Source organism: Mustela nivalis (assembly GCF_964662115.1).
Source record: "Mustela nivalis genome assembly, chromosome: 12".
In the NCBI taxonomy this organism is placed as follows: domain Eukaryota; kingdom Metazoa; phylum Chordata; class Mammalia; order Carnivora; family Mustelidae; genus Mustela; species Mustela nivalis.
Genome location: NC_139031.1, coordinates 93,753,521 through 93,780,392, shown reverse-complemented (window position 1 = coordinate 93,780,392; position 26,872 = coordinate 93,753,521). Strand labels below are relative to the sequence as shown.

Below are 26,872 nucleotides of genomic sequence, written 5' to 3'. Positions count from 1 at the left end.
AAGGTTCATCCACTTTGTTGCAAATGGAAGAATTTCCTTCATTTTCAGGGCTAAATGCTGTTCCATTGTGTCTGGAGACACACACACACACACACACACACACACACACACACACTTATTTCCTTTACCATGAAGAACTTTCCTAGTTTGATGTAGTTCACATATTTTTGTTTTGTTTTGTTTTCATTGTTTGTGCTTTGGGTGTCCTATTCATAAAGTCATTGGCATGTTTACTGTCAGGGACCTTTCTTGCATGTTTTCTTCTAGGAATTTTATGGTTTATGTCTTAACATTAAAATCTTTAATTCAATTCAAATTAATTTTTGTGAGTGGTGTGAGATAGGAGTCCAGTTTCATTCTTTGCATATACACTATTTGCTTTTCCCAGTACAGTTTGTTTTAGAGACCACATGTTTTTCACAGAGTATTCTTGGCTCCTTTGACTTTATATGCATGAGTTTATTTCCTGGGCATTCAGTTCTGTTCCATAGATCGTGTCTGATTCCATGCCAGTATCATATTGGTTTTTATTACTATACTTTGTAATATACATTGAAATTAGAAGTGTATTGCCTCCAGTTTTCCTCTTTTTCAGAAGTACATTGGCTACTCAGTATCTTCTGTGGTTCCATAAAATTTTTATTTTTTTAATATTTCTGTAAAAAATGCTGGTGGAATCTTGATAGAGATTATATTGGATCCATACATTGCTTTGGGTTGTATGGACATTTTAATAATGTTGATGCTTTAAATTCATGAACATGAGATATCTTTCTATTAATTTGTGAGTCTACAGTTTCCTTATCAGTATATGTTTGCAGTGTACAGATCGTTTACCTTATTGTTTAAATTTATTCCTAAGTATATTATTTTTATGTTATTATAAGTGGGATTGTTTTCTTTTTTATTTTTAAAGTAATGTGTCATTATTGTATTGAAATGCAATTGATATTTGTATGTTGATTTTATGTCTGTCAATGTTACTAGATTCATTTATTAGGTCTGACAGTTTTTGTTTTTTTTTAATTTTTTATTTTTTATAAACATATATTTTTATCCCCAGGGGTACAGGTCTGTGAATCACCAGGTTTACACACTTCACAGCACTCACCAAAGCACATACCCTCCCCAATGTCCATAATCCCACCCCCTTCTCCCAAACCCCCTCCCCGCAGCAACCCTCAGTTTGTTTTGTGAGATTAAGAGTCACTTATGGTTTGTCTCCCTCCCAATCCCATCTTGTTTCATTGATTCTTCTCCTACCCACTTAAGCCCCCATGTTGCATCACCACTTCCTCATATCAGGGAGATCATATGATAGTTGTCTTTCTCTGCTTGACTTATTTCGCTAAGCATGATACGCTCTAGTTCCATCCATATTGTCGCAAATGGCAAGATTTCATTTCTTTTGATGGCTGCATAGTATTCCATTGTGTATATATACCACATCTTCTTGATCCATTCATCTGTTGATGGACATCTAGGTTCTTTCCATAGTTTGGCTATTGTGGACATTGCTGCTATAAACATTCGGGTGCACGTGCCCCTTTGGATCACTACGTTTGTATCTTTAGGGTGAATACCCAATAGTGCAATTGCTGGGTCATAGGGCAGTTCTATTTTCAACATTTTGAGGAACCTTCATGCTGTTTTCCAGAGTGGCTACACCAGCTTGCATTCCCACCAACAGTGTAGGAGGGTTCCCCTTTCTCCGCATCCTCGCCAGCATCTGTCACTTCCTGACTTGTTGATTTTAGCCATTCTGACTGGTGTGAGGTGATATCTCATTGTGGTTTTGATTTGTATTTCCCTGATGCCGAGTGATATGGAGCACTTTTTCATGTGTCTGTTGGCCATCTGGATGTCTTCTTTGCAGAAATGTCTGTTCATGTCCTCTGCCCATTTCTTGATTGGATTATTTGTTCTTTGGGTGTTGAGTTTGCTAAGTTTTTTTATAGATTCTGGACACTAGTCCTTTATCTGATATGTCGTTTGCAAATATCTTCTCCCATTCTGTCAGTTGTCTTTTGATTTTGTTAACTGTTTCCTTTGCTGTGCAAAAGCTTTTGATCTTGATGAAATCCCAATAGTTCATTTTTGCCCTTGCTTCCCTTGCCTTTGGCGTTGTTCCTAGGAAGATGTTGCTGCGGCAGAGGTTGAAGAGGTTGCTGCCTGTGTTCTCCTCAAGGATTTTGATGGATTCCTTTCGCACGTTGAGGTCCTTCATCCATTTTGAGTCTATTTTTGTGTGTGGTGGAAGGAAATGGTCCAATTTCATTTTTCTGCATGTGGCTGTCCAATTTTCCCAGCACCATTTATTGAAGAGGCTGTCTTTTTTCCATTGGACATTCTTTCCTGCTTTGTCGAAGATGAGTTGACCATAGAGTTGAGGGTCTATTTCTGGGCTCTCTATTCTGTTCCATTGATCTATGTGTCTGTTTTTGTGCCAGTACCATGCTGTCTTGATGATGACAGCTTTGTAATAGAGCTTGAAGTCCGGAATTGTGATGCCACCAACGTTGGCTTTCTTTTTCAATATCCCTTTGGCTATTCGAGGTCTTTTCTGGTTCCATATAAATTTTAGCATTATTTGTTCCATTTCTTTGAAAAAGATGGATGGTACTTTGATAGGAATTGCATTAAATGTGTAGATTGCTTTAGGTAGCATAGACATTTTCACAATATTTATTCTTCCAATCCAGGAGCATGGAACATTTTTCCATTTCTCTGTGTCTTCCTCAATTTCTTTTATGAGTACTGTATAGTTTTCTGAGTATAGATTCTGTGCCTCTTTGGTTAGGTTTATTACTAGGTATCTTATGGTTTTGGGTGCAATTGTAAATGGGATTGACTCCTTAATATCTCTTTCTTCTGTCTTGCTGTTGGTGTAGAGAAATGCAACTGATTTCTGTGCATTGATTTTATATCCTGACACTTTACTGAATTCCTGTATAAGTTCTAGCAGTTTTGGAGTGGAGTCTTTTGGGTTTTCCACATATAGTATCATATCATCTGCGAAGAGTGATAATTTGACTTCTTCTTTGCCGATTTGGATGCCTTTAATTTCCTTTTGTTGTCTGATTGCTGAGGCTAGGACCTCTAGTACTGTGTTGAAGAGCAGTGGTGATAATGGACATCCCTGCCATGTTCCTGACCTTAGCGGAAAAGCTTTCAGTTTTTCTCCATTGAGAATGATATTTGCGGTGGGTTTTTCATAGATGGCTTTGATGATATTGAGGTATGTGCCCTCTGTCCCTACACTTTGAAGAGTTCTGATCAGAAAGGGATGCTGTACTTTGTCAAATGCTTTTTCAGCATCTATTGAGAGTATCATATGGTTCTTGTTCTTTCTTTTATTGATGTGTTGTATCTCATTGACTGATTTGTGGATGTTGAACCAAACTTGCAGCCCTGGAATAAATCCGACTTGGTCATGGTGAATATTCCTTTTAATGTACTGATGAATCCTATTGGCTAGTATTTTGTTGAGTATTTTCACATCTGTGTTCATCAAGGATATTGGTCTATAGCTCTCTTTTTTGATGGGATCCTTGTCTGGTTTTGGGATCAAGGTGATGCTGGCCTCATAAAATGAGTTTGGATGTTTTCCTTCCATTTCTATTTTTTGGAACAGTTTCAGGAGAATAGGAATTAGTTCTTTAAATGTTTGGTAGAATTCCCCCGGGAAGCCGTCTGGCCCTGGGCTTTTGTTTGTTTGGAGATTTTTAATGACTGTTTCAATCTCCTTACTGGTTATGGGTCTGTTCAGGCTTTCTATTTCTTCCTGGTTCAGTTGTGGTAGTTTATTTGTTTCTAGGAATGCATCCATTTCTTCCAGATTGTCAAATTTATTGGCATAGAGTTGCTCATAGTATGTTCTTATAATAGTTTGTATTTCTTTGGTGTTAGTTGTGATCTCTCCTCTTTCATTCTTGATTTTATTTATTTGGGCCCTTTCTCTTTTCTTTTTGATTAGTCGAGCCAGGGGTTTATCAATTTTATTAATTCTTTCAAAGAACCAGCTCCTAGTTTCGTTGATATTTTCTATTGTCTTTTTGGTTTCTATTTCATTGATTTCTGCTCTGATCTTTATGATTTCTCTTCTCCTGCAGGGCTTAGGGTTTCTTTCTTGTTCTTTCTCCAGGTCCTTTAGGTGTAGGGTTAGGTTGTGTACCTGAGGCCTTTCTTGTTTCTTGAGAAAGGCTTGTACCACGATATATTTTCCTCTCAGGACTGCCTTTGTTGTGTCCCACAGATTTTGAACCATTGTATTTTCATTATCATTTGTTTCCATGTTTTTTTTCAATTCTTCTTTAATTTCCCAGTTGACCCATTCATTCTTTAGAAGGATGCTGTTTAGACTCCATGTATTTGGGTTCTTTCCAAACTTCCTTTTGTGGTTGAGTTCTAGCTTTAGAGCATTGTGGTCTGAAAATATGCAGGAAATGATCCCAGTCTTTTGATACCGGTTGAGTCCTGATTTAGGACCGAGGATGTGATCTATTCTGGAGAATGTTGCATGTGCACTAGAGAAGAATGTGTATTATGTTGCTTTGGGATGAAATGTTCTGAATATATCTGTGATGTCCATCTGGTCCAGTGTGTCGTTTAAGGCCTTTATTTCCTTGCTGATCTTTTGCTTGGATGATCTGTCTATTTCAGCGAGGGGAGTGTTAAAGTCCCCTACTATTATTGTATTATTGTTGATGTGTTTCTTTGATTTTGTTATTAATTGGTTTATATAGTTGGCTGCTCCCACGTTGGGGGCATAGATATTTAAAATTGTTAGATCTTCTTGTTGGACAGACCCTTTGAGTATGATATAGTATCCTTCCTCATCACTTTTTATAGTCTTTGGCTTAAAATCTAATTGATCTGATATAAGGATTGCCACTCCTGCTTTCTTCTGATGTCCATTAGCATGTTAAATTCTTTTCTACCCCCTCACTTTAAATCTGGAGGTGTCTTCGGGCTTAAAATGAGTCTCTTGGAGGCAACATATAGATGGGTTTTGTTTTTTTATCCATTCTGATACCCTGTGTCTTTTGACAGGGGCTTTTAGCCCATTCACATTCAGGGTAACTATTGAGAGATATGAATTTAGTGCCATTGTATTGCCTGTGAGGTGACTGTTACTGTATATGGTCTCTGTTCCTTTCTGATCTACCACTTGTAGGCTCTCTCTTTGCTTAGAGGACCCCTTGCAATATTTCCTGTAGAGCTGGTTTGGTGTTTGCAAATTCTTTCAGTTTTTGTTTGTCCTGGAAGCTTTTAATCTCCCCTTCTATTTTCAATGATAACCTAGCTGGATATAGTATTCTGGGCTGCATGTTTTTCTCATTTAGTGCTCTGAAAATATCATGCCAGCTCTTTCTGGCCTGCCAGGTCTCTGTGGATAAGTCAGCTGCCAATCTAATATTTTTACCATTGTATGTTACAGACTTCTTTTCCGGGCTCCTTTTTGGATTTTCTCTTTGTCTGAGACTTGTAAATTTTACTATTAGGTGACGGGGTATGGGCCTTTTCTTATTGATTTTGAGGGGCGTTCTCTGAACCTCCTGAATTTTGATGCTCGTTCCCTTTGCCATATTGGGGAAATTCTCCCCAATAATTCTCTCCAGTATACCTTCTGCTCCCCTCTCTCTTTCTTCTTCTTCTGGAATCCCAATTATTCTAATGTTGTTTCGTCTTATGGTGTCACTTAATTCTCGAATTCTCCCCTCATGGTCCAGTAGCTGTTTGTCCCTCTTTTGCTCAGCTTCTTTATTCTCTGTCATTTGGTCTTCTATATCACTAATTCTTTCTTCTGCCTCATTTATCCTAGCAGTGAGAGCCTCCATTTTTGATTGCACCTCATTAATAGCTTTTTTGATTTCAACTTGGCTAGATTTTAGTTCTTTTATTTGTCCAGAAAGGGCTTTTATATCTCTCGAGAGGGTTTCTCTAATATCTTCCATGCCTTTTTCGAGCCTGGCTAGAACCTTGAGAATTGTCATTCTGAACTCTAGATCTGACATATTACCAATGTCTGTATTGATTAGGTCCCTAGCCTTCTGTACTGCCTCTTGTTCTTTTTTTTGTGTTGAATTCTTCCGTCTTTTCATTTTGTCCAGATAAGAGTATATGAAGGAGCAAGGAAAATACTAAAAGGGTGGCAACAACCCCAGGAAAATATGCTTTAACCAAATTAGAAGAGATCCCAAATCGTGAGGGGGGAGTAAGGGGATAAAAAGAGGTTCAAAAAGGAAGAAAGAAAGAAAAAGAAAAAAGAAAAAAAAAGAAAAGAATTTTAAAAAAAGAAAACAAATAAGAAAAATATATATATTAGATAAACTGGTTAAAAAACGTTAAAAAAAAAAGGTAAAAGTTAAAAAAAAATTTTACCAGAAGGCGAGTAAAAAAAACAAAAAATGAAAAAGAAAAAAATTAAATTAACTGTTAGACTAAAAAAAATCACAGGGAAAAAGCCATGAGTTCCGTGCTTTGCTTTCTCCTCTTCTGGAATTCTGCTGCTCTCCTTGGTATTGAAACCGCACTCCTTGGTAGGTGAACTTGGTCTAGGCTGGATTTCTTGTTGATCTTCTGGGGGAGGGGCCTGTTGTAGTGATTCTCAAGTGTCTTTGCCCCAGGCGGAATTGCACCGCCCTTACCCAGGGGCCGGGGTGAGTAATCTGCTCGGGTTTGCTTTCAGGAGCTTTTGTTCCCTGAGTGCTTTCCCTAGAGTTCCGGAGGACGGGAATAGAAATGGCGGCCTCCTGGTCTCCGGCCCGGAGGAGCCGAGAGCCCAGGGCCCCACTCCTCAGTGCGCCCTCAGAGAACCGCGCCCAGTTACTCCCGTCTGCCTGACCTCCGGCCGCGCTCCAAGCTCACCGAGCCTGCGACCGGTTCAAGGTAACACCGAGCTGCGAGCTTACTGTCGGCTCTGTTTCTGTAGCCGGCTTTCCCGTTCCAATACCCGCAAGCTCTGCGACACTCAGACACCCCCGATCCTTCTGTGACCCTGCAGACCTGAGGCCACGCTGACCCTTTGTGGGCTTCGCCCCGGTTTAGCCTCTGGAGCGATGTCCCTCAGCGGAACAGACTTTTAAAAGTCCTGATTTTGTGGGCCGTTGCTCCGCAGCTTGCCATGGCCGGCCCCTCCCCCCCGGGGTCTATCTTCCCATCGCTTTGGATTCACTTCTCCGCGGGTCCTACCTTTCCGAAAGTGGTTGTTTTTCTGTTTCCAGAATTGCTGTTCTTCTTCTCTTCGATCTGCCGATGGATTTTCAGGTGTTTGCAATCTTTAGATAAGCTATCTAGCTGATCTCGGCTAGCTGAAGTAGTCTCAGCCTGCTACTTCTCCGCCATCTTGACTCCTCCTCAGGTCTGACGGTTTTTTTTGATGGCGTCTTGGGTTTTCTATATTTTGAAACACATCATCTGCAGACAGAGATGGTTTTACTTATTTGTTTTTGATGCAAATGCCTTTTCTTTCTGTTTGCTTGTGCTAGGTCTTCTAATACTCTTATATTGTAATAGTGAGACTAGGCACCCTTGTCTCGTTCTTGATCTCAGAGGAAAATCTTTAACATTTTACCATTGAGTATGATGTTAGCTGTGGGCTTGTAATATACAGCTTTTATTATGTTGAAGTACTTTCCTTTTATACCCAGTTTATTAGGAATTTTTATTGTGAATGGCTGTTGAATTTTGTCAAATACTTTTGTATCAATTGAGATGATCATGGGATTTTATTTTTCTTCCTAACAATGGGATGCATCACGGTTGTTGATTTGCATATGTTGAACCATCCTTGCATCCCAGGGATGAATCCTATACCCATTTCTGGGATGCATGGGTATGAGTCAGATGCAATTAAGCATCTGACTCAATTTAGGCTCAAGTCATAATCTCAGCATTGTGAGATGGAGCCCCATATTGAGCTCTGCACTCAGTGTGAAGTGTGCTTAAGATGCCCCCCCTTTCTGTGCTCCTCCCCCCACCCACTCTCTTTCTTTATCAAATAAATAAATAAATAAAATGTTTTAAAAAAAAGAATTTATGCATTTCTTTCAGGTTGTCAAGTTTTTGGTATATTGTTATTCATAGCAGTCTCTAATGATCGTTTGTATTTCTGTGGTATCAGATTGTAATGTTTCCCTATTGTTTTAAGATTTTACTTATTTGAGCCTCTCTTTTTTTCTTATCTAGCTAAAAGTTATACATTGGTCTATTTTTTCAAAGAACCAGCTATCATTTTTCTTAATTCTATTTTTTCCTATTCCATATTCTGTTTATTTCTCCTTTAATTTGTATAAGATTTTAGTTCCAGTTACTTAACATACAGTGTTATATTAGTTACAGGTATACATTTTAGTAATTAAACACGTCATACATCTCCATGCACTCATCATGACAAGTGCACTCCTTAATCCCAACCACCCATTTAACCCATCCCCTACCAACCTCCCCACTGCATTGGAAGAACAAATACTGTTAAAATGTCTATACTACCCAAAGCAATCTATATGTTTAATGCAGTCCCTATCAAAATACCAAAATACGTTTCTCACAGTAGAACAAACAATCCTAATATTCGTATATAACCACAAAAGACCCCGAAGAGCCAAAACAATCTTGAAAAGGAAAGGCAAAGAAAGCTTGGAAGCATCATAGTTCTGGAATTCAGGTTATATTACAAAGCTGTGGTGATCAAAACAGTATGGTACTAGCGTAGAAATAGACACAGAGACTAATGGAACAGATTAGAAAACCTGGAAATGAACTCCTAACTATATAATCATTTAATCTTCGACAAAACAAGAGAGAATATCCAATGGGAAAAAGACAGTCTCTTCAACAAATGGTGTTGGGAAAACTGGACAGCTACATGCAAAAGAATGAAACTGGACCACTTTCTTATACCATATACAAAAACAAAATCAAAATGGATTAAAGACCTTAATGTGAGACCTGAAAGTATAAAGTCCTAGAAGAGAACCCAGGCAGTAACTTGTTTGACATTGACTGTAGCAGCTTCTTTTAAGAGATGTCTCCTGAGGCAAGGGAAACAGAAAGAAAAATAAACTTTTGGGACTTAATCAAGATAAAAAGATTTGCACAGCAAAGGAAACAATCAACAAAACTAATAAGCAGCCCATTGAATGGGAGAAGACACTGGCAAATGATGTATCTGATAAAAGTTTAGTATCTACAATATATAAAGAACTTGTAAAACTGAGCACCCTAACCAAATAATCCAATTGAAAAACTGGACATTTTTCCAAAGAAGACATCTGCTTTAATTTTTATTATTTCCTTTCTTCTTACATTGGGACAAGTCCCCCCCCCCCCCTTCTTTCTTTTTCCTTGAAGTGTAATCTTAGATTATTTATTGATCTTTTTTGTATACTACTTTGTTTTCTTCTAAGAATTTTGAAGTTTTACCTCTGCATTTAGGTCAAAGATTGATTTTGAGATAATTTTTTTATGTACTGTCAAATACGGGTCCTGTCTTCACTGACGTGTGGATGTTCAGTTGGCCCAGCAGCATTTTTTGGAGACTGTGGTCCCCCTCATTGAATTGTGAGTGTACCCTTGTTGAAAGTCGGGTAACCACAGATATATGGGTTTATTTCTGGACTGTCCTATTTAATTTTTCTGTATTCCTGCCGCTTCCAGTTGGCGATGAGAGAAGAATTAGGCACAAACAAGTCAGCTGCAAAAGACTGGGAGCAGGGGACACAGTGGAAAGGACTGCTGCCTTGAGCAACTCCACAGCCTCACTTTTATTGGTTAGAAAACAATAGCCAATAGAAGGATTGATGAAAGTCAAACGTTAATCCTTTAATCCCGTCTTGCAGACAAGCAAGAAAAAGGATAAAGTTTATAGTTAAACAAGCACATTCAAAGGACTCATCTAACTAACAACTTTGGCGCTTCTGGGAAGAGAAAGGAACAATAACGGATAAGGGAAGCAGGTGGTTTCCGTTCCATCCTGAGCTGACCGGGTGTTCCCGGGTGTTCCACTTCCCTGAAGCAGGGGGCGTTCCGCCCTGGGCGGGCTGGGCGTTCCAGGCTGCCCGGCTTCTGTGAAGGGGCAGCATTCCGCCCTGAGCGAGCCGGCCATCCCCAGCTGCCCAGCTTCATGGTCGTATATCCTCCTTCTCCCCAAAGACCTGTTGCCAGTATAGGTATTTCTTAAGGCCATATATAAATGTGTTTGGTAACTAGTAAAATCCTCCAGGGGTTTCAGTTTAAGTAACAAATTGTTCCGAGGGGCAGCAGCAATTCCTGTCCTTATACCAGTACCACCCTGTTGTGATCATAAGTCTTTTATTGTAGCTTTGAAACATGAGATTTGAAACTTGGAAATGGGAGACTTTTGTTCATCTTTCAGTATTGCTTTGCCTATGTCAGTTGCAGTTCCATGGTTTTTAGCATCTGGTTTTCCATTTCTGCCATATAAGGCCATTGGGATTTTGGTAGGAAATGCATTGAATCCATAGATACCTTCGGATAGTATAAGCATCTTAATAATATTAAGTCTTCTAATCTATGATCCTGGAGCACAGTTTCATTCATTTATGTCTTCTTTATTTTCTTAGCAGTGCTTTGTAATTTTCATGATATAAGTAATTAACCTCTTTGGTTAATTCCTAGGTATTTTTTGATGCTATCATAAGTGAAATTCTTTTCATATTTTCCTTCCCATGCTGTTGATTGCAATATATAGAAATGCAGCTGACTTTGTATCTGGCAAGTTTATAGAACGTATTTGTACAGTTTTATTTGTGGAATCTTTACTCCTACACATGATGTTTCACTATCTCTGAAGAGAAATAATTTCACTTCTTTTCCAGATGGATACTTTATATTTCTTTTTCTTGCCTTACTGCATTGGCTAGAACTTCTGGTACTTGTTGAATAGAAATGGCAAAACTACATCCTTGCTTTGTTCCTGGTCTTGAAGTCTTTTACCACTGAATGTGATATTGACTATTGATATATATATATATGTGTGTGTGTGTGTCTTTCATTATATGGTGGGATTTTCTTCCTGTTTCTGCATTTTTGAGTTTTTTTTTTCCATTAAAGGGTGTTGAATTTTGTAAAATGACTTTTCTGCATCAAATGAGATGGTCATATAGGTTTTTTGGTCCCTTCATTCTGTTAATGTGGTGTCTTACAATGATTGATTTTTGTATCTTGATTTATCCTTGCATTCTGGTAGTTAATCCCACTTAATCATGGTATATTATCCTGTTAATGTGTTCCTTAATTTGGTTTGCTAGTATTTTGTTGACTTTTGCATCAGTGTTTATTAGTGATATGGATCTTAAACTTTCTTACAGTATCTTTGTCTGTTGGGTGCTTTAACAGTTCTCTTCCCATCCTTTTCCATTGTTGTTGTCATAAAATTATGACTTTATAAATTGCCCCCAAATATAAAGTAAAAATTATTTTAAATGAATTTAGTCTCTCAAATTATGCAGAAAGTAAAATGTGAAGTTACAAACCAAAGTTACAGTAATACTAGCTTTTAGACATTTTTAATAGCTTCTTAAATCATGTAAAAAATTGCTGTTAGATTCTAGTCTTAACAATAATACTAGCTTTTAGCATTACTCACGTATTTACCTTTATGGAAACCTTTTATTCATAGTGCTTCACGTTACTATCTTGTGTCCCTCCCTTTCACCCTGCAGGACTCCTGCATTTCTTGGAGGGCACGACTAATGGTAACAAGTTCCTCAGCTTTTGTTTATTTAGGAATGTCTTAACTCCCCCTTACTCTTGAAAGACAGTTTTGCATGTTACAGGATTCTTAGTTGATACTTAAAAACAAACAAAAACAAAACCAAAAAAAAGAACAGGTTTTAGTACACTGAATATATCAGCGTATGACATCTGGTCTCTCAAATTTTTGTAGTGGAGTCAGCTCATCTTACTGAAAACTTTTTGTATGTGACATGTTAGTTCTCTCTTCCTGCTTTCGGGATTCTTTGTCTTTCAGAGGCTTCGTTATAATGTGTCTTCCTGGGAGTCTCTCTGAGTTCACCTTACTTGGTGTTTGTTGAGCTTCTTAGATGTTTCTATTCATGATTTCATCAAATTCAAGAAGTTTTCAGCCACTATTTTCTTAAAATGATTGCTCCAATACTTGCTGTCTTTCCTTCTGGGACTCCATAATGTATATTTTGGTTCATTTGTGTTCATTTGATGATGTTCAAAAGTTTTCTTAGGTTCTGCTCACTTTTCCTCAGGCTTTTTCTTTTTCTCTTATTTAATAATTTCTAATGATCTGTTTTCAAGTGGGCTGATTGTTTCTTCTGCCTGATCGCATCTGCATTCAGATCATTTTAGTGAATTTTTTGTTTCTTGTCTCTTTATTTTTTTAAAGATTTTATTTATTTATTTGACAGAGAGAGAGAGATCACAAGTAGGCAGAGAGGCAGGCACAGAGAGAGGAGGAAGCAGGCTCTCCGCTGAGCAGAGAGCCTGATACAGGGCTCGATCCCAGGACCCTGGGATCATGACCTGAGCCAAAGGCAGAGGCTTAACCCACTGAGCCACCCAGGTGCCCCTCCTATCTCTTTATTAATACATATTTGCTCATACATAATTTTGACTCTATCTACATATTCTGTAATTCTTTCCCCGTCCTCCAGGGGGTTGTTTTAAAGTCTTAGTCCAATAAACTTGACATCAGGTGTTTTTCAGGGATAGTTCCTGTTGATTTACTTTTTTCCTTTGAACAGACCATACTGTTTCTTCATATGTCTTATTTCTTGAATACTGGGCGCTTGAGTCTAATAGTGTAAGTATAAAATAGAAATAAGATTCTTTTCATTTTCCAGGGTTTATTTTATTGTTTTGTTTATTTTTTTAAATCAGTGTAGGCTGTCTCTGTACTGAAGGTCCATGTGAGGTATAAACTTAAGTTCTCTCAGTTCTTGTCTTTCTTTTATCTTTCTTGTTCATATATGGTCACTTCCTATTTATCCTATAAATGTCGTTTTTAGATACCATTCTGTTTAATTCCTGGCTACCCAAAAAAATAAGAGAAAAATGAGGCAAAAAAGGGGCACTGATGCTTTCTGGTCTCTACTAGTCATCTCCACTTGTGTGAGAGGGACTTGTGACATGAAAGGATGTGCAACAGTAAGGGCCGCCTGCCTCTTACTTGCATCTCTGTGAAAGAAGAAGCAGTGAGCAAATTAAGCACACATCTGATATTTGGAGGTCAGGGTTGATTTTTTGTTTTAACTTCCCCCATCCTGGCTCCTATAAGCTATGTACAGGCTATTTCAAGAATACGTGCACAGGTGCCAGCCATGGTTCTTTAGGTGTTGGATGGGGAGCCACTACTGTGCTAAGAGCCAGAATTGACTGAAATTAACAACAACTTGCCGTCCAAGCCTTCTCTTGGAAATTGTCATAATTCCCATAGACTTCCGAATTCCAGAACAGTTACATGGCACAGATTCTTCCACTGAAATTGTTGTGTATGAGGGGAGACTTCTACTCCGCCATCTTCTCAGAATCTTCTTCGATGTAAATCTTACCCTTCCTTCTCTATTAGTAAGGAGTATTTTATCCCCTTGCTTCTTTAAGGATTTTCTTTTTGTTTGATTTTCTATAGTTTAGATATGGTATACCCCTGTGAAGATTATTCAGTATTTATTCTGCGTGTTGTCTGTTAGTTTCCTGGAGCTCTGCTTTTGTCTGTCATTAACTGGAAAATTCTTATCCACTGTTGCTAAAAAGATCCTTTTCATTTCATTAATTCTTTTCCCTCAGGTATTCCTATTGTATGTACATTGTAACTTTTGCTAGTGTTCAACAGTTCTTGGAAGTTCTTTTCTGTTTGTTTTTTTTCCCATGATTTTTTCACTTTGCTTTTCAGGTTCAGAAGTTACCACTGATGTACTTCAATCTCTAGTCCAGTCTGATTCTTTCCTCAGCCACATTTAGTCTCCTGATGACCTCATGGAAGCCATTCATTTCTTTTATGGCATTTTTGATTCTGGCATTTCCTTTTGAGGCATTCGTAGAGTTTTAATTTCTGTCCTTACACTACCCGTCTATTCTTGCATTGTCTACCCTTTCCATTTGAGCCCTTTGCCTATTGTCATAGTTATTTTAAATTTCCAGTATAATAATGTCAATGTCTCTGCCATTTCTGAGTACGATTATAATACTTGCTCAGTTCTTTTTTTTTTTTTTTAAGATTTTGTTTATTTTGTTTTAGAGAGGGTGAGAGTTGGAGGGGGAGGGCCAGAGGTCAAGAGGGAAAAAGAGTATTTGAAGCATATTCCACACTGGCCTTAGAACCTGACACAGGGCTCAATCTCATGACCCTGAGATCATGACCTGAGCTGAAATCAAGAGTTGGACGCCCAATAAACTGTGCCACCCAGACACCCAGCTTGCTGTGTTTTTTGAAACTTTCTTGCCTTTTAGTATTTCTTGAAAGTTTTTATTGAAAACTGGAAATGATATGCCTAATAGTAAGAACTGAATTAGGTGTGTTTTATTATAATATTTTTTGCTTCTCTGTTTAGGATTTGGCCTCTATTTACTATTTATGAGAACTATTGGTTTTAGAGGCTAAAAATTTCTGTGATACTCTTGTTTTTGTCTCCTTTGTTGTCTTTGAGTTTCCCTAGAGTCTTCTTCTTAAATAAGTATGAGATTTAAAATCCTTCTGTTGTAATCTCTTGGTTTATAAGATACCCTGTTAATGTGGTGGTAATTTGTAGAAGTAGCAAAAGCATTCGGTCTCCCCACAACCAGACAGGTAGTTGGGGTTGGATATTTCCAGTCTGCAAGGTCATTTAGACTCTGGTAAACCTCAAGATGCTTGAGCTACAGTAAATTATTTCTCTATAAGGCAAGCTTTCATTGAAGACATCTGAGTATTTTTGGTGCATTTCAAAATGTTTATTTTGTTCTTCCTCATGCTAGAAGCACTAGGGGATTTGTTTTTAGTCCCCTACCTAAGAACCTTTTGGGACTAATGGGGGCAAAAACTCATAAAGTGTGGAGGTCCCTGTGATTTGGAATTTTTTTAATACTTGAGCTTTCTCACTGCAAGCCTTCAACAGATTCCAAGTTTCAGGTTTTCCTAGTGGTACTAGCTCCCCTGGCAGGCTCTTGCTCTGGGGCTTCTCCTCTGGGTAAGCAATAATTCTCCATAACTACCTCTTTTTCCCTACAGTGGTGTGGGCAGCACTATTCTTTGAGACCTCAGTTATCTGATGAATCAAAAAGGATTTTGTGAGTCTCAGTTTATTTACCTCTTTTCTTGTGAGGACAGTAGTGACAGCATTCAAGTGCCTTTCGTATTGGAATATAAACCGAAGTTCTCTTTTACCTTTTTTTATTTCTTAATGGTTCCATTACTGATTCTTCTTCTGTTTAATTGACTATAAAATAGCATTTCGATTTTATTTTCATTTCTTTTTCTGACAGTTCTTGTTATTTTCTTGGCAGCTGTCCTGAGTTTTACAGTTAATAACTTCTGTATGTAATTGTATAGTTTGAATACCAGCCTAGTTTGAACAGGGTACCAAAACTCTGCCCCAGTATAGTTTATTCCTTCCTTCCTGTGATGTTCCTGGTAATAGCATTATTATCCATGTTTACCCACTAACATAGATTTATGATTATTATCTTACATATTTATTTTTAATCATCTACATGAAAAAAGAGTTAAAATAATAAAAATACAATAATATTGCCCTATGTCTGTGGAGCTGACTTTACCACTGCTCTTTATTTCTTTGCATAACATTGGACTACTGTCTGTTGTCCTGTTACTGGCTAATGTTGCAAGCATTGTGTTTGGAATATTTTACTTTCTTCTTCATTTCTGAAAGATACTTTTCCAGATACAGGATTCTTGGTTGACTATTTTTTTCTTTTAATACTTTAAATGTGTTATCTCACTGCCTTCTGATGGCCTTTTTTTTTTTTTACAAGAAATCTGCTATTATTCTTTTTGATGGACTTTACAGTAAGTGACAACTTCCTTTTCTTCTTCTCTCTCTCTCTTTCTGCTTTCAAGATAATTTCTTTGTCTTTGATTTTTGTCAGATTTATTATAATGTGTTTCACTGTTGAATTCCTTGCCTTTATCCTCCTTGAATTCCATTGATTTTTTTGGGGGGTATGTAGATATATATTTTTTCTCAAATTGGGACATTAATGGCATTTTTCAAATGTTCTTTAAGTTTCTTTCTTCTTTTTCTCACCTATGACTCCCATTATGCATATGTTAGTACCCTTGATGTGTCACAGATCTCTTAGGCTTTCATTTCTCTTCCTGCTTTTTCTTTCTGCTCCTGTAACTTGATAATTTCAGTTTTCCTATCCTCAAGTTCACTTATTTTTTCACAAAATTAAATTTGTACTTGAAAGCCTACAGTGAGTTCTTCATTTTCATTGTCGTAACTGCCACTTTCAGAATTTCTTTTGGGTTTCTTTTCCTTCACTTTATTAATATGTTCTATTTGTTGAGAAATTATTTCCCTCTTTGTATTTGTTAATTACTTTCTTTAGTTTTTTGAATATATTTAATATAATAGGAATTCCAGTTTCTGTGCTTCCTCGGGGATTGTTTGTTTGTTTTTTTTGGCAGTTGGTTCATACTGTCTTCTTTCTTCATATTCCTTCTAATTTTTTGAAAACTGTACATTTTTAATAGTCTAGGAGGTAGTAATCATGAAGTTAGATTCTTCTACCTCTGTTGTGTTTGTTTTTGTTGCTCATGTGAGTTGTAATAATTTGTTTTAGTGACTTATCTAAACTACCTTTGTAAGACTCTATTCTTTGTTGTACATGATCTCTCATGTCCTTTAGCTTGTTAGCTAGTGTTCTGATAAAAGTTTCTTCAGGTGCTGTGCATAAGTCAGCTTCTGTGGACTTAGCATTTTCTTCGTTGATGTAAAAATTAGGTGTCAGCAAATTTGATTCTTACTGTTTTGTGTCATTTTTGTCAGCATTTCTATGGTAGGATATCACTTGAAATATCCTACTTCACCATTTTACAGATATCATTTCTTTTTCATTTATAAATTTTGTAGAAAGTTTCATATAAAAAGACAAAAAAGCATGCATAGTTTTATACAGGATGAGCTTGGCCACCTAGCCTAAGTAAACCATGTATATCAAAGGAGGCAGGGGTTCAGAAAGAAAAGATGCTTTCTTAGCTCCAGAGAGCTAATTGAACTGATCTAGACAGCATAAGTGTTCTTTGGTTTACCTAAAAAGGTGGTGGGGGTGAATATTGCCTGTTGGCTGTTACCACCTTTAGTACTGGAGTATAACTTAAGCATTCTAGATGTTAATGACTTGATTACTCTCCACACTGACTCTAAAGACTGGATAATTTTTGTGGATTCTGTTATTGTTTCTAACAATTTTGCTTTAGTTTAATGAATAGATTTTTTTTCTTTTTTTTTAAAGATTCATCTGTTTGACAGAGAGAAAGAGAGACAGAGAAGGGAACACAGGCAGGGGGAGTGGAAAAGAGAGAAGCAGGCTTCCCACTAAACAGGGCGCTCAATGTGGGAATTGATCACAGGACCCTTGAACCATGACCTGAGCCGAAGGCAGACTCCTAAAAAATGAGCCACTCAGTTGCCCCTAAATAGTAGATTTTTTTTTTTAAGATTTTATTTATCTATCTGACAGACAGAGAGCACAAGCAGGCAGAGAGGCAGGCAGAGAGAGAGAGAAGCAGGCTTTGCAGTGAGCAGAGAGCCCGACGCGGGGCTCGATCCCAGGACCCCGGGATCATGACCCGAGCCGAAGGCAGAGGCCTTAACTCACTGAGCCACCCAAGTGCCCCAATAGTAGATTTTTAAAAATGATTTTTTTTATTTGAGAGAGAGCAAGTGAATATGAGCGGGGTGAGGGGAAGAGGGAGAAGCAGACTCATCTCCAAGCAGAGAGCCCAATCATTACCTGAGCTGAAGGCAGTTGCTTAATCAACTGATCTGCCTGCATACCCCAATAAATAGTAGATTCTGATGGATTTTTAAATTTGCCTTAACCTTTTATATAGACTCAAATTAAAAATAAAATTGATCTGATCTCATAATCATATTATGATAAAGAGGTAGATTCTGGCCTACTGTCTTCTGAAATACTTTGTAATGAACAGTAGTTTCAAAAGACCTTAGATAAATAATATTTTAAATATTTGGCTACATTTTTAAAAGTACTTTTTTTAAACTTCATTGTATATTTTTGGTACATAAGTCTAGCAATTTTCATTTCCTGGGTCTAGTTTTATGATGGTCTCATTTTAAAAGGATTTAAAAGATAGTCCATAAAGAAACAAAAACTTTTTTTAACCTTATTTACAGCCCTTCTTGGAGGTCTGCTTCAGGTTAACACCTGTTTTGTTTGGTTTTATGAAATCACTGTGATGTACTATGTTGTCTTTTTGTGGTATTTTGTAATACTTTATGATATCAGTTGAGAGGGCAACAGGGAAATTTCATGATGTGCACTGTTTTGAAGAGATACTAAAAAAGAATATTGAAGTAATGAAGATTTCCCATTATTCCACAGTATATTCTGCATTATTAATACTTCTATGGTCAGTTTTATTATTTTCATATCAGTGCTTATCCATCCAACATATTTTATATAATGTGCTAGGCAAATGTTGATAATATAAGCCAGGATCTGTCTTCTCATGTAGAGAATTTGGGGAAGGTAAACTTGTCACAATTGTTTGTGGTTATATTATATAGAACTTAAATTGTTAAGATTGACATTTTAAATCCTATTTTCACAGCTAGGAAGGAGACAAAATCATAATAGCCTCTTCCTTTACAGAGCAGAGACTGGATCTCAAGGAGATATTAAATAATATGCCTATGATTTTTAGTGCTAGACCTAGGGATAGAAATCAGATTTTTAAAATTTTTTTTATTTTTGAATTTCCTTTCAGATATCTTTTTATGTATTTTCATAAATAATGGGAAGTAACAAGGCTTTAGAACTGTGGTAATTAACTTGATGAAATAATCTAGAAAGATTATTTAATCGAAATCCTTAAGTCATCTTTTTCTTATTTCCTCTTTGATTTTTATGTCTCACGAGTTTTTATGTCTTCCACATTGTACAGTTAAGTGGTATATAGTTATTCCTAGTAGCCTTTTAATGATCTTTTGAATTCCCATTTTACAGTTATATAATTCTTTTATTTATAATTTTGTTGGTTTGGGCCATTCCTTTTTTCCTTGGTTAGTTTCACTAAGGGATTGTAAATTTTGTTTACTTTTCAAAGAAGCAACTCTTCATATGGTGAAGTTTTTCTATGATTTTTCTGTTTTCTGTTTTATGTATTTCTGCTCTAATCTTTAATCATTGTCATCGTCAGGCATTGTTATTTTTACTATCGTTATTATTAACCCTTAGGTTCACTTAGTGAAGTTTTCCTGATTTACATAAAACAAATCTTTGGCTTACTAAATGTATAGTTTAACATTAGGAAATTGTTTAATTATTACTGGATGAGGAATATTAGATAAATGACCTATTGTGTATTTCAAAAACCGATTTTCATATTGTGATATAGACTTTGGGCCCTAAAATATAAATAAAATAATAAAAATATAAAATATAATGATAAAATATAATGTATTTTTTCAGTTTCATCTCTAGACACTGAAAAAGGACCTAAGCCATGTGCAGACCATAATTGTGAATCTTCCAAAAGACTGTCTAAGGTATGTTATGTGAGGCTGGAGAAATTTAAAAAAACATGAAAATTCACAGTGTGTAAGTAAGCATCTCAGTAGTTATTGAGCACATCAAATCTACCCCTCAATTTAGGAAATTCAACAGTAAAAATAAAACTTCATCAAATAATAAATGATAAGAACTTAATACAGTTAATATTTTTATGAAATGCTTTAAAATTTAGTATCTTGTAACTGTGTTAAGAAAGGTGATTTTTCCGTTTCTTTGGCCTTATTTGCTATTCCATGTTAATTTAGAATTATTAATCAAGTAGAATTCCCTAAGGGTTACTGTTACCCTACCCTAAAATGATAATATTTGATCTACCTTGTTTCTTAACCATTTTAATGTTCTTCTAAAAGCAGCATCCTGTGTCTATGCTCAAGGCAGAAATTAGGCTGAGCCTCCCAGCAGCAATCTACTTTAGTTTTCTCTTTCATGTTATACTTCACATACTGTTTACACTGTAACTTATGGCAGTTTTGTGTCCTATCTGTGGTTACTCCCCTGGGATCAGAAGCACTTTGTAAAAAAATATTATTTTTAGGAGATCCTGGGTGGCTCAGTCATTAAGTGTTTGCCGTTGGTTCAGATCATGATCCTGGGGTCCTGGGATTGAGCCCCATATTGGGCTCTCTGCTCAGTGGGAAGCCTGCCTCTCCCCCTCCCCCTGCTTGTGTTCCCACTCTGTCTCTGTCTCTATCAAATAAATAAAATATTTTAAAAATGTTATTTTTAAATATTTGGAATTTAAGATTACTTATTACATTATGATAGTTGTCAAAATGTCCTTATAAAAGTATAGGTATATTGCATGTTCAGGTCCACAACCATCACTTTGCCCAGTGAAACTGACAGGGGTATGATTTCTTAATTTGTGCCTCCTGAAATATAGCTACCTCATCAATCTGTGTGTTATCTGGTATTTCATTTCAAAGTTTTCCTTAGGGGTTAACCTTCATCTCTGTGATAGATTTGATATTTATTTATTTATTTATTTATTTTTACTTTGGAAATAGGGTTTTTGTTCTGGGGTACCAGAGAGCAGTCAGTCTTATTTTTTTATTCTTATTTCTTAATCCATGGGTAATGTGCTAATCATCCTTTCTTTAATTAATAGCACATCTTTTAGATTCCTATCAGTCTTCAAACTTCTGAACAGTCATAGTCCTTCAGTTGGTGTAATTTCTTTGGTAATGTCAGAATGTGTGTTCAAGCAGAGAAATTAGGACTAGGGAAGGAAACAGAGACATTTTATTATTTTCCTTCAAGGTGATTTCATGCTGATATCCATTTGTAGTTTTCTTATATCATTCAACAGTGAGAATTAATTTTATTTGTACTTCTTATATTGAAACAAAAATATCAAATTCTGTATTCCATGAAACTTGCAGTAACAAAGGTGTGCAGTTTTATTAATTCCTTAGAATATTATGTAGCTGTATTACATTGCTATCAACAAACATTCTGCCCTATGATTTTCCTGTCATTTGGATACTTTTTCTTTTCTTTTCTTCCTTTCTTTCTTTTTTTTTTTTTTCTATACATCTATCTGCCTTTTTCTCTTCTGCTTTCCTTCCTGTTTCCCTTTTTTTCTTTTCTGGGCGTAAGATGGTCTCTTTTTGCCTATTATATTAAAATAGATGGGTGTTTTTTGGTTGATGGTAGTGTAATAGCAGTATAATAGTTAGCACAATAATAAAATGAATTCAAAATCTCCAGACCAGAGTATTTTCACAGAAGCATTCCAGGGGCTTTGATTTACAAATCTGAAAAATTATTTTGTATTGTTGGCTTTATTGTTCATTTCATTCAGTTTTCAACTTTAGGGCCTTTTCGTTTGGTATTAGCTTCTTATTACTAAATACACTTTGAATTTAGCAAGGTCTAGGTAACCTAAAATGTTCCCCCAACTATGGGAAATTCAGACTTACTTTGCCATATTTGTCCCAGGGGAAGTGTATCTCTTTGAAGATTTGATCCAGATATATTCTGTTTCTTCTTTGATGCACTGTTTTTCCACTCTTCTCTTCCAGTGATGTATTTTTCAGTTTTTATGCCAGTGCCACCCTTTGTTCATGCCTGTACCTTTACAGCAAATCTGATGTCAAGTAGTATAAGTATTTTATCTTGGTTCCTTTTCAAGATTTGTTAGGGTCCATGATCAAAGGAACGAGACTGATACAAAGCGAAGGTCAAGCAAAGCTTTATTTCATGCCAAGCATCAAGAATGACACTGACCGGTCAGGGCTGTCTCTTAGGAAAAGGTGACAATGTTGACCCCGGCAAGCCCACTCCCAACGTGGCTGCTCTGGACAAGGCCTCTCCCAGGATGAGACTGTTACTAATGAGGTTGCTCCCTGGACAGGGCTGCTCCCCAAAGAGGCCACTCTGGAGGAAGCCTCTTTCCCAATGATGCTGCTCCCGCAGCGCTGCTCCCGGAGGAGGCCTCTTCCCAGACGAAGCTGCTTCCTGGAATGACGCAGCTCCAGTGAGGCTGTGGCTAGGATGACAAGGCCGCTCGTGGCTCAGGGTGGCCAGATCTAGGCCATTCCCCGCAGCGACGCTGCTGAGGGTCGTGGTGAGTGGGTGGGGCCGCTAGCCTCTCGGAGCACTGACGGCTGAACCGTTGGTGTCTCAGGACTGCAGGCGTCTAGGGGCTGCAGGCGTCGGTACTGCTGACAGCTGGACTGCTGATGTCTTGGGACTGCAGGCGTCGGGACCATTGACAGCTGGACCGCCGTTTTCTCGGGACTGTAGGCGTCTGACCGCTGACAGCTGGACCGCTGGTGTCTTGGCACTGCAGGCGTCGGGACCGCTGACAGCTGGACCGCTGGTGTCTCGGGACTGCAGGCATCTAGGGGCTACCAGAGGTGGGACTGCTGGAGGCGGGACCACAGGCGGCTTGAAGCTGCAGGCCGCTGGAGGTTCAGGACTGCAGGAGGCGGTTATAGCTCTTACAAGAGCTGTCACTCCTCTTCTGTTCCCGCCGACTCTTCCGCTCCCCCTGACTCTTTAGCTCCCGCTGACTCTTCTGCTCCCGCCAACAGCTCTCCTGCTTCCTTTTTCTGACAGCCTCGCAGACCAACCTTTGTAGGAGTGGTTGAGCCCCACCCCTACGCAGGCAGCCAATTAAATCCCAATTCCCCCAGTAGATATACATACGCCTCACCGATTGGACATCTCCATCCGGCCTGCCCTGCCCCTACATCCTGAATCCACAAGCAAGTTCCTCTGGAAGGGGCACACCCTCACAAATTGTTCTAGATGTTCTCAGTCCTTTTTAATTACAGAATTTTTTTTAAGTCTCCATGTCAGATTTCTAAAAACAAACAAATAAAAAAATGCCCTGGATTCTGATAAGTTACCATGTATCTATAGGTCAATTGGTAAGTAATATTTTCATAATATGTTTTCCAATACCTAAACATGTTAGTTCTCCCTGTTTATTTAGGTTTAAAAAATTCACCTTTTTATTATTTTTTCTTTGGCAGTTTTTAGTTTAAAGGGCTTGCATTGCACATTTTCTGCTCGATTTGTTCCTAAATATTTTGTGGGTTTTAATTTTTTTAGGGCTGTCTTAAATGGACTATTTAAAAAATTCATTGGCCAATTGTTTCAGTTGTCCGTAGATGTTTGCATGGTGCATATTTGCATATTATATTTATAGCCACTTGTTAAATTCATTTCTTACAGTAGTTGCTTTAAAGACTACTTAGGATTTTCTGTGTAAACCATCATGTCATCAAATGCAAATAAGAGACAGTGTTTCCTTTTTTTCTGATTTTTATGCCTTTTATTTCTCTCCTGATCCTGTTTGAATCTACAATATGATGTTGAATAGATGAGGTAAGAGTAGATATCATTTTCTTGTTCCTGATCTTAGGGAAGCTACAATTTAGGCTTTCACTATTAAATATGCTGTTAGCTCCAAATTTCATAGATGCCTTTTAGCAGATCAAGGAAGTTCCCCTCTATTCCTCATTTACTGAGAGATTATGTTACGGATATTTGTTCATTTGGTTCAAATACTAATTCTGCATTTATTGAAAAAACCCACATATGTCTTCATTACAAATTTAACAAAATATGTGAGACCTTTAAACTAAAAACTGTAGTTTGTTCTTTTATTATTATGAAATGTTCCCTTTATTTTTTTTAATTAATTAATTTTTTTCAGCATAACAGTATTCATTGTTTTTGCACCACACCCAGTGCTCCATGTAATCCGTGCCCTCTCTAATACCCACCACCTGGTTCCCCCAACCTCCCACCTCCGCCCCTTCAAAACCCTCAGATTGTTTTTCAGAGTCCATATTCTCTTATGGTTTACCTTCCCTTCCAATTTCCCTCAACTCCCTTCTCCTCTCCATCTCCCTTTGTCCTCCATGCTATTTGCTGTGCTCCACAAATAAGTGAAACCATATGATAATTGACTCTTTCTGCTTGACTTACTTCACTCAGCATAATCTCTTCCAGTCCCATCCATGTTGCTACAAAAGTTGGGTATTCATCCTTTCTGATGGAGGCATAATACTCCATAGTGTATATGGACCACATCTTCCTTATCCATTCGTCTGTTTAAGGGCATCTTGGTTCTTTCCACAGTATGGCGACCATGGCCATTGCTGCTATAAATATTGGGGTACAGATGGCCCTTCTAATTCTTGCTCTCAAATTTTATCTGAAATTAATGTTAATTCAGTTGTCTAATGCTTACTGTTTCCAAGGGGTATATGTTTCTAACCACTTAATTTCAGTTCTCTGTGTCTTTATATTTAAAATGCATGTTTCTTATAGATAACATATAATTAACCCCTTTGTCTCAATAAAAAATCTTTAATTGGAGCATTTATTCCAGTAAAATTTAATGTAATTATGATACAGTTGGATTTATGCCTACTGTTTTACTATTGTTGCCTAATTTTGTTCCCCTTTTTTAGCTTCTGTGTGTATTTTTAGAGTTTCATTTTATCTATCTACCCATTTATTTATATTGAGATAAAATTGACATATAACGTGATACTGGTTTTAGACATATAGTGTTGTTATCAGTTTCAGGTATACAAATAATGAATTAATACATGTATATATTGCAATGCTATTACCACATTAAGTTGACATCTGTAAATACACAGAGTTGTACATTTTGTGTGTACAACTGTACAAGGTAAGTAAGTCTGGGATGTCAGGTACACCACTTTGACTCTGGTCAACAACATTGTATTGTATATTTGGAAGTTGCTAAGAGAAGTAGATGTTAAAATTCTCTCTGCACACACTTCCCATGTTTTTAGTTACCCATGGTCAACTATAGTTCAGAAGCAGATGATCTTCCTTCCTTTGTCAGTAGGTCATTAGTACCCTAATGCTGTGTCACAATGCCTGCATTATTGACCACACTTCTTCTCATCATGTAGGGACCTTTGTCATGTCACATCATCACAAGTAAAACAAGGGGACAAGTGCATTATGAAAAGATATTTTAAGAGTCAGAGATAAAGAGATTACATTTCATGTAAATTTTATTATTGTACATTATTATAATTGTTCTATCTTATTATTATTGTTAATCCCTTACTATGGTATACTTGATAATTTAAACTGTACCATAGGTGTGTGTGGATAGAAGAAAACATGGTATTATGGGGTTGAATAATATTCACAGTCTCAGGCACCCACTGGGGGTTTTGGGACATATCCTCCATGGGTGGTTAGGGGTGAACTATAACTGGAAGTTTGTACCTTTAATTACTTCTTTATTTTCATTGCTGACATGCATTTTGAAATTTTTTATTTAAAATCAATTAACTTATAGTGTATTATTAGTTTTAGAGGTAGAATTTAGTGATTTGTTAGTTGCATATATCACCCAGCGCTCATTACATCAAGTGCCCTTCTGAAAGTCCATCACCCAGTTACCATATCTCCCCTCCCCAGATTGTTTCCTAGAGTTAAGAGGAGCATCTTGTGGTTTTCCCCTTCTTTGATTTTATCTTATTTTATTTTTCCTTCCCTTTCATTATATTCATCTGTTTTGTTTCATAAATTACACATATGAGTGAAATCATATGATACTTGTCTTTCTCTGACTGACTTATTTCACTCAGCATAAAACCCTCCAGTTCCATCCACATTATTGCAGATTTTCATTCTTTTTGATGACTGAATAATATTCCATGGTATATAGATACATTTTTTATCTGTTCATGAGTTGATGGGCATGTAATGACTTTTTTGTCACTTACTACATTTTTTGCCTTAAATTCTATTTTGTCTCATATTAAGCATGGCTTCTCCAGCTTTCTTTTAGTTTCTATTTACATGGAGTATCTTTTCCTATTCCTTCAGTTTCATTTTGTGTTTCCTTAAACCTGAAGTCAATTTCATGTAGACAGCATATAGTTCGGTCTTGCTTTATATCCAGTAAACCACTCCATGCCTTTTGATTAGAAATTCTAGTCCCTTCACATTTCAAATAAGTAGTTATGGAAATAGCAGCATTTTTTTGTGTGGCTTTTTTTTTTTTTTTTAATTCCCTTTCTTTCTCTCTTGCTCACTTTCCTTGCTACTTCCTACAATGTTATGTTTAGATTCTTTTCTCTTTGTGTGTTCTTAGTATAGGTTTTTGCTTTGTGGTTACCATGAGAATTATGTACAATATTTTACAGTTGCAACATTTTATTTTAATTTGTAATGGACTTAAATTCACATGAATTCTGAAGCTCTTTACTTTTACTCTCCGTAATGTTTTATGTTTTTATGTCCCTTTTTAAATCTTGTCTTGTGTACCCATTAGTAAGTTGTTATATTTATTATAGTTATTTCTACTCTTTTGACCTTCATACTATATTTAGCAAGTGATTAAACTATTAACAGTAGATTATTCAGAATTCCACTTGTAGATTTACCTTTTCCCTTGAAATTTATACTTTCATGTATTTTGCTTTTACTAGTTAGCATGTTTTCCTTTTAGCTTAAGGAACTCCCTTTAACATTTCTCGTAAGGCCAGTTTCTCATAAGGTGAGGAACTCCTTCAGCTTCTGAATGTATGCAGAGCTCGCTCTCTCCTTTCATTTCTGTCATACAACTTTCTATGGAAGAGCATTCATGTTTGGCAGTTTTTAT

General features: G+C 36.9%; 1 protein-coding gene across 2 annotated transcripts in view; it reads left to right on the top strand.

Moving 5' to 3' along the window:
• Window positions 1–26,872, top strand: part of ZPBP (zona pellucida binding protein) — a 121,750-nt gene that overhangs the window by 43,747 nt on the left and 51,131 nt on the right. For both annotated transcript variants that reach the window (XR_014301273.1, XM_082693315.1), the window contains exon 6: window positions 19,654–19,730. Coding sequence is in view for 1 of the 2 variants with exons in the window: in XM_082693315.1 (XP_082549441.1) it covers window positions 19,654–19,730 (77 nt within the window). In the remaining variant the exon portion in view is untranslated. The remainder of the gene's footprint in view (window positions 1–19,653; window positions 19,731–26,872) is intronic.